General features: G+C 43.5%; 1 protein-coding gene and 4 non-coding genes across 5 annotated transcripts in view; 4 read left to right on the top strand and 1 right to left on the bottom strand.

The window, feature by feature from the left end:
- Positions 1–40: 40 nt before the first annotated feature.
- TEX14 (testis expressed 14, intercellular bridge forming factor) overlaps positions 41–13,306 on the top strand; it is a 54,224-nt gene continuing 40,958 nt past the window's right edge. The window contains exons 1-3 of the mRNA XM_042442607.1: positions 41–52; positions 1,529–1,553; positions 3,424–3,555. Coding sequence (XP_042298541.1) covers positions 41–52; positions 1,529–1,553; positions 3,424–3,555 — 169 coding nt within the window. The remainder of the gene's footprint in view (positions 53–1,528; positions 1,554–3,423; positions 3,556–13,306) is intronic.
- Positions 5,058–5,295, bottom strand: LOC121917169. The gene has a single exon (XR_006100973.1). It is a non-coding gene; the product is annotated as a small nucleolar RNA U3 (small nucleolar RNA).
- LOC121917170 lies at positions 6,390–6,620 on the top strand. Its single transcript, XR_006100974.1, has one exon. It is a non-coding gene; the product is annotated as a small nucleolar RNA U3 (small nucleolar RNA).
- Positions 8,278–8,522, top strand: LOC121917168. The gene has a single exon (XR_006100972.1). It is a non-coding gene; the product is annotated as a small nucleolar RNA U3 (small nucleolar RNA).
- LOC121917166 lies at positions 10,870–11,114 on the top strand. The gene has a single exon (XR_006100970.1). It is a non-coding gene; the product is annotated as a small nucleolar RNA U3 (small nucleolar RNA).

Raw genomic sequence — 13,306 nt, forward strand, 5'->3', positions numbered from 1 at the left:
CTTCCTCCTCCCTCTTCTTTGTCTCCTCCTCTCCCTCATCATGAACCTGACAGTGCCATAAACACACTGCAGAAATAATAACAACAACCCACTTTAATTGTATATAAATCATTAATCAGTCACATCTGCTATTAATTTGCATTATGGTTGTGTGTTCAAAGCAACACATTAATGGTGCAAAACGCACTGCAGAAATAACCCAGTTTGAGGCCACTTTAATTGTGCAAATCATGACATTAGCCCTATTATTATTAGTCTGCATCCTATTTATTTCTAAATTAAACACATTTATGGTCCAGAACACACTGCAGAAATAATCCAGTTTAATTGTGCAAATCATTAATAATTTACGTCTGTTATTAATTTGCATTCTGATTATGGAAATTCAACAAAAGACACTGCAGGAATAACCCAGTTTGAGGCCACTTTAATTGTGCTAATGATTAGGTCTATTATTAATTTGCATTAGGATTATGCTAAATTGAACCCATTGATCCGGAACACACTGCAGAAATAACCCAGTTTGAAACTGCTTTAATTGTGGAAATTATTAATCAGTTATGTCTATTACTAATTTGTATTCTGATTATGGAAATTGAACACATTGATCCAGAACACACTGCAGAAATAACCCAGTTTGAGGCCTTTAATTGTGGAAATTATTGATTATTTATGCCTAATATTAATTTGCATTATGATTATACTAAATCCAACACATTTATAGTTAAGCAGTACTAGGGAATCCTGGGAACTGTAGTTCTGTGAAACATTGAGCCTTCTCTGTCAGAGAAATGTATGGGGGCCACAATAAAACTACAATTCCCAGGATTCCCTAGCACTGCATAACTATGATCCAAAAAACACACACTGCAGAAATAACTTTGACTGCCCTGGCTCAGTGCTAGGGAATTCTGGGAACTGTAGTTCTTTGTGGCCCCAAAAGACCTCTCTCTGACAGAGAAGGCTCAACGTCTCACAAAACTACAATTCCCATAATTCTCTAGCATTGAACCAGGGCTGTTAAAGCGGTCTCAAACTGGATTATTTATGCAGAAAAGAGGGGGAGAGGAGATAGGAAAACCAAATGACAAGGCTAAATATGGTGTATAAGCAAACACTGTGACACGTGTTGGCGCGCACACACGTTACATCCCCTTCAGACTGAGGAACGTTGGAACTTGGGGGTTTAACCAACGGATTCCTTGGCAGTTGAGGCTGGGTGGGTAATAAAACCTGAAAATGAAGAAATAGGAGGGGAATATCTTTAATTTTAGGGTGAAAAAGCCCCTCATGGAGCCTCAGAAGTGCTGGAAAAAAGGACATCCCCTTTGTTGTGACCACTAGGCCTCTTAAAGTAAATACCTGTCCAATATATACTAGAAATATAATAAGGAATAAAACAATAAAAGGCTTGGGATATATGTATAGATGTACAGTATATCTATAAAATGTCTATGTAGGTCAATGTATGTATATAAGTATAAAAATTTGGATTTCCCTCCTTTTTTTCCTATTTGCTGTAATCCAGTTCCATCTTTATCAGAGAAGAGAAGGCAGGTTTTATTAATTAATTAATTAATTAAGAAACCAGGAAGCCTTTCATGACTTTAAAAACATACACACACACACACACACACACTTAGGAGTCTATAGGGGGCTTATATATGGGTTTTATCTGCATTCCCTTTTAAATGAGGGGCTTATGGTGTGTTTAAGTAAAATAAAATAAAAAATAAAAATAAGTGTTTTTAAAACTTATAAACAGGAGTGTATATTATATATTATATATTATATATATATATAATGTTTTTGTAAGTGTTTTTCCTTTAACTGGGGGCTTATACTGTATATGGGTTTTATGGCAGTTGCCTTTTAACTGGGGGCTTATATATGGGTTTATCTGCATTCCCTTTTAACTGGGGGCTTATGGTGTGTTTAGTAAAATAACATAAAACTAAAAATAGGTGTGTTTTTCAATTTTAAGCCCACCTGGAGCCTGGGGAGAAGAGGGAAAGAATAATAGTACTATAACAATTTCAGTTGTGTTTTGTACTGGGAGAGGAGGGAAATAATAAATAATACTGCTAATAACAGTAATAACAACCATGTGTATTTAATTGTGTTTTGTATTCAGGAGAAAAGGGGAAATGAATATAATAATAATAATAATAATAATATCAGTAATAACAACATGTGTATTAATTGTGTTTTGTATTGAGGGAGAGAAGGGAAATAAATAATAATAATAATAATAATAATATAACAACCATGTCTATTTAACTGTGTTTGTACTGAGGAGAGGAGGGAAATAAATAAATATACTGCTAATAACAGTAATAACAACCATGTGTATTTAATTGTGTTTTGTATTGAAGAGAGAAGGAAAAATAATAATAATATAATAATAATCAGAATAACAACCATGTGTATTTAATTGTGTTTTGTATTGAGAGAGAAGGGAAAATAAATATAATATAATAATTCATAGTATAACAACCATGTGTATTTGTGTTTTGTATTGAGGGAGAAGGGAAAATAAATATAATAATAATAATAATATCGTATAACAACCATGTGTATTTAATTGTGTTTTGTATTGAGGAGAGAAGGTGAAATAAATATAATAATATAATAATAACATAAAAAATCAGTAATAACCATGTGTATTATTGTGTTTTGTATTGGAGAGGAGGGAAATAAATAAATATAACACTAATAACACAATAAGAACAATGTTTTTAATGTATTTTAACATGTTGTACCCAGCCTTGAGGAGAAGCGGGAAATAAATAATAATAATAAACAACAATAATAATAACAATAACAATTGGTTTTTTAATAGTGTTTTGTATTTTAAAATGCTGTATCCAGCCTTGAGGAGAGAGGGAAAGAATAATATAATAATAATAATAATGGATTTTATTGTGTATTTTAACATGCTATATCCAGCCTAGTTGAGAAGGAAATAATAATAATAATTGTTTTTATTGCGTCTTATATTTTAACATGCTCTTACCCAGCCAACAACAAGAGCAACAGTTTATTATATGCAATATATATAATACACATATACAGTCAGCCTTCTTATACAGGGATTTCTTATACCGGATTAAGCATCCAGATTTGAAAATGTTTCAAAAAAGTATAAATTTCAAATATCAAACCTTGATTTTCCATTTATATAAGGGACACCATTTTGCTCTGCCATTATATTGAATGGGACTTGAGCATCCACGGATTCTGTTATCCATGGGGATCCTGGAACCAAACCCCAGGGATAACAAGGGCCCACTGTATTGACTGTTGTTATATGTATCTCATTTTAGATGGATTTTGGGGATGGATTTTTGCAAACAGAGCTTTTTGGTGGTTCAGCTAGCCTTTCCATGGTATAAAAACCCATTTTGACCTCTTCTTTCTCAGACCATGGCCTATGCTCTCCCCCATCCCATGCCCGTGCAGCTTGGCAAGGTGAAAAAGAATCCCTGGAAGCGCGTTTGCACGAATACGTGAAGCAAGGGAACTATGAGAAAGTGAAGAAACTCCTGAAGAAGGGTAAGGGAACCTCATTTCAGGTTTTGCTCCTTCTATGGCTATCTATGCAAGGGATTTTCTTTTTAGGAACTGCAAAATGTGTTCGGAAACAAAATATTGCCACCTGCGAGGTTTGCAAAAGTTTTGGAAGGAGCCAGGGTGACCACATGTCCTCCATTTCCAAGGCATGTCCTCCATTTCAGCCTTCTGTCCAGGAGGAACGTCAAACGTCTTCCATTTTGAGCACGGCTAAGAAGCATGAATTTTATATTCATGGGAGTGTGCTTGCTTTTCTTTGGTCGTGTCCTCCATTTTTCATTTTGTGGCGCCTTGCCCTCCTTTGCGGTGAGGACTCTGGTCACCCTGACAGGAGCCAGGGTGACGGCGGTCCTCCTTTTCCAGGACGTGCCCTCCATTTGTGTCTTGTGTCAAAGAGGAATGTCAAAATGTCTTCCATTCTGAGCACGGCTAAGAAGCATGCATTTGCGTTTAGAGAAGTATTTTGGACTTGCATTTGGTCATGACCCTCCTATTTCTCAATGCCCCCCTTGTGCGGCACCTTGTCCTCCATTGCAATGAGGACATTGAGTTGTGTACTGTCAGAAACCACAACACTGAGGGGTTTGTTGTGTGCCTTCAAGTGTTTCCCAATTCTGGCGACCCTAAGGCATGTCTATCACGGTTTCCTTGGCAAGTTTGTTCAGAGGGGGGTTGCAATGGCCAGGGCTGAGACAGTGTGACTTGCTCAAGGTTTCACAGATATTACTGGAGGTTTGGAGGCTGCAGTGCTTACAAGACCAGGTTGGATTAAATGGGCCCTTAGTGGTCCCTTCCATTGGTAGATCCCTACATTGTCCTTCTTTTTGGGATGATGGCATCTGGCCACCTTGGCAAACCTATCCTGGGTTTCTTGGCAAGATTTGCTCAGAGGAGGGTTACCATTGCCTTCCCATGAGGCTGAGAGAGTGTGGACTTGCCTCAGGTGCCAAGAACTGGAGGAGCCAGCGGTGCTTCATTGTAGGGTTTGTGTTTTATTTCAAAATATTGTAAGCCACTCTGAGTCCCAGTTTTGGGAAAGGCCAGGATAGAATAAACGATATGTGTGGTGTTTTAAACATAATAACAACAACTCAAATAATCTTTTTTGCTTTTTGTAGAGAGGTGGGATATGGAATAATAATAATAATAATAATAATAATAATAATAATAATTACTTTAGGCTGCATCCGCAATGCAGAATACCTATTTAACTGCCTGTGTCCTAGGATTCTGGGAACGTGTGAGACATTTAGCCTTCTCTGTCAGAGAGAGATCTGGTGCCACAACAAACTACATTCCTGGAATTCTTAGCACTGAGCCATGGAAGTTAAAGCGGTGCCAAGATGATGATCTCTGCAATGTGGACCCAGTCTTAGTGGACCATTGGAGCATGGACTGACTCTATGTTTCCAATGGTAAAGTGAAGGGGAAAAGTAGAGAAATCTATTATTAAACCAGTTTAAAAAAAGGGTTTTTTTGAGCGCACCACTCGCTTGTGGTCTCTCCCTCCTCCTCCCCATCAAGGGAAGGCGAACGGTCCTCAATGGCAAGAAAGGCCCCATTGACCCAGCGGAGGGGACCCCACTGCATCTGGGGGCGCCCCCTGCCAACTTCCCGCTCAGGAGAGACCACTCGGCCTCCTCCTGTGGTTCGCTCGACCGACCACTTCGAATGCATTCTCTAGTGAGACACTATAGAAATGATCCCTGAAAGTATAGTCTTGGCCTGAGCTGGAGCTCCAGAAAGGCCCAGCAGAGGCAGCCGCTTCCAGGCCGAGGGGAGCCAAGGGCCAAGTCCCCCTCGGATGCCCTTGGCCTGGCACCCAGGGACCCCCAGGGACCCCTTTTGGATTCGGGGTGAGCCCAGATCCAGGCAAGGCCAGCAAAGGACTCCTGCGGCAGCCCAGATGGAGGAAGGCACCTTTGCATCTCTGCAGTAAAAGAAACAGCAGCAGGATTAGCATAGTCCACGCCCCTAATTAGCATACTCCACGCCCCCAGTTAGATAATTCATGCCTCCTGAATCAGGAACCCGCCCACCCATCTGGCAGCACCATTTCCTTGCATGTGCTTGGGCAAGTCACACTCTCTCAGCCTCAGGCAAGGCAGTGGCAAGGCAGGGGTCGCCTTAGGACAGCATGGCCTGATGTCATAACCCTAAATGAGGAAAATGTAGGATCTTAAAGTTGGAGCCATGCAATCCAACCCTCTTCTGCCAGCAGGAAGACACACCCAAAGCACACCCAACAGAAGGCTATGCAGCCTCCAAACTCCGAAGGATGAGACTGCATCCCACTCCAAAGGGCCTTCTCCACATTAATGTAGGACATTCAAGTAAAAGCATCTCTTCCAGATGTCTAGGAAAGCTCATGCTGCCAACTTCTTCTTTCAGTGAGGCTCAAGGTGCTGCAAGATCTCTGGCAAGATTTGCTCAGAGACAGCTTTGCCACTGCCTTGCCCTGAGGCTGAGAGAGTGTGACTTGCCCAATACATGCGGAACCAGATCTGCCAGTTTAGTAGCTCTTAATTGAGGGTATCTATTGGGGGAGTGGGAATATGCTATTAGGGGCGTGGACTATGCTAATCCTGCTGTTGCTTCTTTCCTGCAGAGAGACTCAAAGTGCCTTCCCTCCATCTGGGCTGCTGCAGGAGTCCTTTGCTGGCCTTGCCTGGATCTGGGCTCACCCCGAATCCAAAATGGGGCCTGGGGGTCCCTGGGTGCCAGGCCAAGGGCATCCGAGGGGGGCTTGCCCTTGGCTCCCCTCGGCCTGGAAGCTAGGCCCTCTGCTGGGCCTTTCTGGAGCTCCAGCTCAGGCCAAGACTATACTTTCAGGGATCATTTCTATGTTCTCACTAGGAAGTGCATCGAAAGTGGTCGGTGAGCGAACCACAAGGAGGAGGCCGAGTGGTTCTTCCTGAGCGGGAAGTTGGCAGGGGGGCCCCCAGATCAGTGGGGTCCCTCCCTGGGTCAATGGGGCCTTCCTTGCCATTGAGGACGTCTGCCTTCCCTTATGGGGAGGACGGAGGGAGAGACCACAAGCGAGGGGTTCGCTCAAAAGAAACCCTTTTTTAAAACTGGTTTAATAATGTTTCTGCTACTTTTCCCCTTCACTTTACCATTGGAACCATAGGAGTCCAGTCCCTGCTCCCCCACTAAGACTGGGTCCACATTGCAGAGATCATCCATCTTGGCACCGCTTTAACTTCCATGACTCAGTGCTAAGGAATTCCAGGAATCGTAGTTTGTTATGGCACCAGATCTCTCTCTGACAGAGAAGGCTAAGTGTCTCACAGTTCCCAGAATCCCATAGCACTGAGCCAGGGCAGTTAAACTGAGTTATTTCTGCAGGGCGGATACAGCCTTACGGAGAACAGACACAGAACAAATAGTTAAAAATTGCTGGTCAGTCTGTTTTGAGATTGGGTAATGCCGACTCCTTTTCCTCCATGGTTGCGCTGAGATGCAATCATTAGAATTAAAAGTAGTAGAACAATGTTGTTGCTGTTGTTGTTGTTGTGTGCCTTCGGGTCATTCCCCACTTATGGCGACCCTAAGGGCCAGGCATCCTCCTTTCCAAGGACATGTCCTACATTTCAGCCTTCATCCCAGGAAGCATTCCCACATACCCTCCGTTCTGACATGACTAAGAGGCATGGACTTACTTTTATGGGAGTGTTTTCTGCTTTGTCTCCAACATTTTTTCTTGAATTCAAAGATAGAGCCATGTTAGTCTGTAGAATCAATGTGTAAATGTTGTAGCACCTTTGAGACTCACTGAAAGAAAGAGGTTGGCGGCATGAGTTTTCCTAGACTTCAGTCTACTTCTTCAGAAGCATTTTCTTTGAATGTCCTACATTAATGTGAGTGCGATGGAGTCTCCTTCTTTGGAGGTTTGGAGGCTGGCTAGCCATCTGTTGGGTGTGCTTTGAGTGTGTATTCCTGCATGGCAGAAGAGGGTTGGGTGGCCCCAACTCTTAAAGTCCTCCATTTTCCTTCTTTTAGAGTTGTACCATCTGGCCATGCTGCCTATCGTGGGGTTTTCTTGGCAAGAGTTGCTCACAGGTGGCTTTACCACTGCCTTGCCCCGAGGCTGAGAGAGTGTGACTTTGCCAGGCAGGGAATGTTTGCCAGGAACTGAGGGAGACAGGGGTGCTTTCAAACCTTATAGTGACCCTATAAAAAGGCAAAGGTCTTTTAAAAAGGTAAAGGCATAGTAGGTAAAGGTACCTTTATCTTTACCTACTTGTGTCGAGGTTAAGGCAAGCCTGTCCTGGGGTTTTCCTGCCAAGATTGGTTTAGAGGGGGCTTTGCCACTGCCTTGCCCTGAGGCTGAGAGAGTGTGACTTGCCCAAGCACATGCAAGGAACCAGACCCACCAGATCTTGGTGGGATCTTGATTGGGGGCATGGACTCTACTACTTGGGGGTGTGGTTATGCTAATTTGGGGCATGGGCTATGCTAATCCTGCTGTCTGGTTCTTTTCCTGCAGAGAGACTGCAAAGGTGCCTTCCCTCCATCTGGGCTGCCGCAGGAGTCCTTTGCTGGCCTTGCCTGGATCTGGACTTCACCCCGAATCCAAAATGGGGCCCTGAGGGTCCCTGGGTGCCAGGCCAAAGGCATCCGAGGGGGACTTGGCCCTTGGCTCCCCTCGGCCTGGAAGCTAGGCTGCCTCTGCTGGGCCTTTCTGGAGCTCCAGCTCAGGCCAAGACTATACTTTCAGGGATCATTTCTATAGTGTCTCACTAGAGAAGTGCATTCGAAAGTGGTCGGTCGAGCGAACCACGAGGAGGAGGCCGAGTGGTCTCTCCTGAGCGGGAAGCTGTCAGGGGGTGCCCCCAGATGCAGTGGGGTCTCCTCCACTGGGTCAATGGGGCCTTTCCTTGCCATTGAGGACCGTTCTGCCTTCCCTTTATGGGGAGGACGGAGGGAGAGACCACAAGCTGAGTGGTTCGCTCAAAAGAAAACCCCTTTTTAAAAATGGTCTAATAACAGATTTCAGAAGCCAGTCCTCTCTTTAATCAAACTCAGTTCCTGGAAAAAGCTGGTGCAGTGCTTTGTGTGTCGGACTCTGACTGTGGAGACTTGGCATGCAAACCCACTGGTTGACCTCAGGCAAGTCACACTCTCTCAGCCGCAGGGGAAGGCAAAGACAAAGGCAGACACATACACACCCCTGAACAAATCCAATGGCCTAAGAAGTGATTCCCAAACTCTGGCCTTCCAGATATTTAGGACTTCAACTCCCAGAATCCTAGACCTTCAGCCAAGATGGCTGAGGCTTCTGGGAGAGCTGGAGGCCAAAACACCTGGAGAACCAGAGTTTGGAAATCAGAGGCTTGGTGGCCTGAATGTTGGGCTACGGTCCAGAACACACTGCAGAAATAATCCAATTTGAGACCGCTTTAAGTGCCCTGGCTCAGTGCTAAGGAATTCTGGGAATTGTAGTACATTGTGGCACCAGAGCTCTCTGGTGGAGAAGGTGAAATGTTTCAGCCAACTTCCCTTCCCAGAATTCCCTAGCATTGAGCCAAGGCAGTTAAAGTGGTACCGAATTAGTATTATATTCACCAAGCAGTGTATATTCACTTCTAGGCCCAGTCGAATACTCTAACCCAGTGGTCCCCAAACTTTGGTCCTCCAGATGTCTTGGACTACAGCTCCCAGAATGCCTGACCATTGAGGCTTCTGGGAGCCGAAGTCCAAAATGCTCGGAGGACCAAAGTTTGGGAGCCACTGTGGCAGCCAAAGGTTTTGTTATAGTTGTGCGTATTATCAGTTTGCATTCCTATTAGGCATATTCAACACATTGCCGGAAAACCCACTGCAGAAATAATCTAGTTTGGGACTGCTTTAACTGCCCTGAATCAGTGCTAGGGCATCCTGGGAATTGTAGTTCATTGATACCAAAGCTCTCTGACAGAGAAGACCCAACGTCTCGCAAACAAGGACTCCTCAATTAACGCTTTTTAACCCAAAATTCTGTGAGAGAGGGGAAGGGGGCTTACACAACATTGTTTATGTATATATGTTAAAATAATCCATATATATATATATATATTAAAATGTCTCACAAACACAACAATTCCAAAACTTCCTCAGCATTTGAGCTCGGTTAAAGCCGTCTCAAACTGGACTATTTCTGCAGTGCGTTTCGGACCTATGACTCTGGAATTGTTGTCGTTGTTGTTGTGATGCGTTCAAGTTGTTTCTGACATAACGGCGAACTTTATCATGGGTCTTTTTTCCGGCAAGGTTTGTTCAGAGGAGGTTTGCCATCGCCGTCCAAAGTCGAACGTGGGCCAGCAGTGTGACGCCGCAGTTAAAAACCCCAATGCGATTGTAGGCTCAGTTAGTAGATGTAGAGTGTCTAGATGGCGCATTGCAGTGGTGCCCAAACTATGGACGGTTTGAGCATGGCAAAGAAGCATGGATTTACGTCCCAGCGAGCATTTTTTACCTTGTATTTGGCCATGTCCTCCATTTTGTGGCAGTTAAAGCGGCATCAACCTAGATTATCATCTCCGCAGTGCGGACACAGATAATCTGGTTGAGATAATCTGGTTTGACACCACTGTGGTCCAAAACGCACCGCAGAAATAATCCAGTTCGAGACTGCTTTAACTGCCCTGGCTCCCTCTGACAGAGAAGGCTCAATGCACAAAAACTACAGTTCCCAGAGTTCCCTAGCACTGAGCCAAGGCAGTTAAAGCAGTCTCAAACTGGGTTATTTCTGCAGTGTGGTTGCAGCCATAAGGTATTCATTGAGGTTGGTGAGCAGCAGCGCCCCTAGTGTTGAATAGAGCTCAAAGCGGCCCTCCTTTCTAATAGCTTGGTAGGCGTGGCTCTCCACCTCCGGGCTCTGCATTTGGCTGTTCCGCGTTCTCTATGCAAATGAGAGCCCGGAGAGGCAGGCTGCTCTCCTTTCTAAAGAGCTTGGTAGGCGTGGCTCTCCACCTTCGCGCTCTCCGATTGGCCTCTACCCGTTCTATATGCAAATGAGAACCCGGAGTGGCAAGCGGCCCTCGCGGTAGGCGTGGCTCTCCGCCTTCGGGCTCTGCGATTGGCCTTTACGCGTTCTATATTCAAATGAGAACCCGGGGAGGCTTCTGGGTGGGCGCAGGTTCTGTCCAAAAGCTATGCCTGTCAAAGCCTTTACTCGAAATGGAGAGGATGGAGGTTTGTAGCAGTCGATGGAGAGGAGGAATGTGTCCGTAGAGGAGCCTTGAATGGGAAGTCGCTGTGACCAGGAAGGTCATCGAGGAGAGCCAGGCAGGGAGGGCCGAGCCTTTCCCGGTTAAGACTATACTTTCAGGGATCATTTCTATAGTGTCTCACTAGAGAAGTGCATTCGAAAGTGGTCGGTCGAGCGAACCACGAGGAGGAGGCAAAGTGGTCTCTCCTGAGCGGGAAGCTGGCAGGGGGTGCCCCCAGATGCAGTGGGGTTCTCTCCGCTGTATCGATGGGGCCTTCCTCTGCCATTGATGACCGTTCCGCCTTCCCTTTATGGGAAAGCTGGAGGGAGAGACCACAAGCTGAGTGGCTCGCTCGACAAAACCTTTTTTAAACTGGTTGAACAGTAGAGTCAAGTGCAAGCAGACCTCTAGTCTCTAGGTCCTCCAGCGCCACTCTGCTGGAAATGGGCTTCTCTAGGAAGCAAGGTCCTCCAGCATCACTGCTGCGAATGGACCATAGAGTTGTGCCCTCTCTAGGAACGTCAGGGGCCTCCAGCACTAAGAGAAATGGTTGATGTTTGAATTCAACACACCAATAAATATGCATACATATATAGATGTGTGTATCTATACATAGTGTGTGTGTATATATATAGATATATATACACACACATACACATATATACATACACACACTGTATATGAAGCTAGTAGAAATGGAACCAAGGATTTAGCCTTTAATATACAGTTTTTAGTACACTAGCTTGATATATATATATATATGTGTGTGTGTATATATTCTCACATGTACTGCATGCGTATATATGTGTATATATATGTGTGTGTGTATATATATATATATATATATATATATATATAGATATATGAAGCTAGTAGTAATAGACCCAAGAATTTAACCTTTAAAAATGGTTGTTAATACACTAGTTTCATATATATATACAGTATATATATATATATATATATATATATGCTCACATGTACTGTGTGTGTATGTGTATAAAACTTCATATGCACATAAACAATATATATATATATATATATATACATATACATACTGTATTGCTAGTAGAAATAGAATCAAGGGTTTAGCCTTTAATATATGCTTTTAGTACACTAACTTCATATATATATATATATGTGTGTGTGTATATATATATTCTGACATGTACTGTCAGAATATACACATGTGTGTGTGTGTGTGTGTGTGTGTGTATATATATATATAAAGCTAGTAGAGATAGAGCCAAGAGTTTAACCTTTAAAAATGGTAATTAATACACTAGCTTCATATATATATATATATATATATGTATAATAAATTTTATTTTTATACTGCTTTTCCAAAAGATGAAAGCAGTGTACACAAAATTTAAAATCAGTTACAAACACATCATAAAATAGATAAAACCAATAACACAATACAATATACAAATCTATATATGCTCACATGTACTCTGTGTGTGTGTATATATGAAGCTAGTAGAAATAGATGCCTTGAAAATATGGTTTTTAATGCACTAGCTTCATACACACACACATACACAATATATATATAGCTAGTAGAAATAGAATCAAGGGTTTAGCCTTTAAAATATGGTTTTTAACACACACACACACACACACACACAGAGTCAAGGCCCCAGACTAAAGTGCCAAGAACAAGATGAAGTGCCAGGCAGGCTCATGGTTATTTTGTTGTTGTTGCTGCTGTTGTTGTTGTTGTTGTTGTTTAGGACAAAATAATTTTGTCGCACCACACAAGCTTCAAAAAGGAATAGACAGGCTCTACAGCTGGCAGGAAAGTCTTCAAGGTGTTTATATTGTTGGTTTCCTGAGGAACTACAACTCCCATCATGCCTCAGCACCAGCCAAGCTGGAGGTAGTTTTAGCCAGGCTCATGAGGGCTTGGCTTGGTTATAGCTCCTCCCCTTTATGATGACGCAACCAAGCCCGCGTGGGCCTGGCTAAAACTACCTCCAGCTTGGCTGGTGCTGAGGCATGATGGGAATTGTAGTTTCACAGAACCTGGAGGACCATAGGTTTCCCTGGCTTAATGCAACCCTCACATGATGGAGAGAGCCAGGCAGTGCCCTGGTGGTTTGAATGTTGGACTGTGCAAGACACGTTGCTGAAATAATCCAGTTTGAGACTGCTTTAACTATCCAGGCTGAGTGCTGAGGAACTCTGGGAATTGTAGTCTGTAGGCTGGTGGGGTGGAGAAGGGACTGGTTTGAGATGGGAACTGTCTGTAGCTCTTGGCCAGGGCTCCTGCCCTGTATCTGAGACTCTCAGGGCAGCATGACATTCAATTTAAACCATAAGAACATAATAGCCTATGTCTTATTTGTTGTGGTGTGCCTTCAAATAGCCGTTTCCCACTTGTGTCGGCCTTAAAAAGGGAAAGGTGTTTTTAAAAGGTAAAGGTAGCTTTACCTACTTGTGTCGAGCTTAAGGCAAGCCTATCCTAGGGTTTTCCTGCCAAGATTGGCTCATAGGGGGCTTTGCCACTGCCTTGCCCTGAGGCTGAGAGAGTGTGACTT

This window comes from Sceloporus undulatus, chromosome 11 (assembly GCF_019175285.1).
Source record: "Sceloporus undulatus isolate JIND9_A2432 ecotype Alabama chromosome 11, SceUnd_v1.1, whole genome shotgun sequence".
Lineage (NCBI taxonomy): Eukaryota > Metazoa > Chordata > Lepidosauria > Squamata > Phrynosomatidae > Sceloporus > Sceloporus undulatus.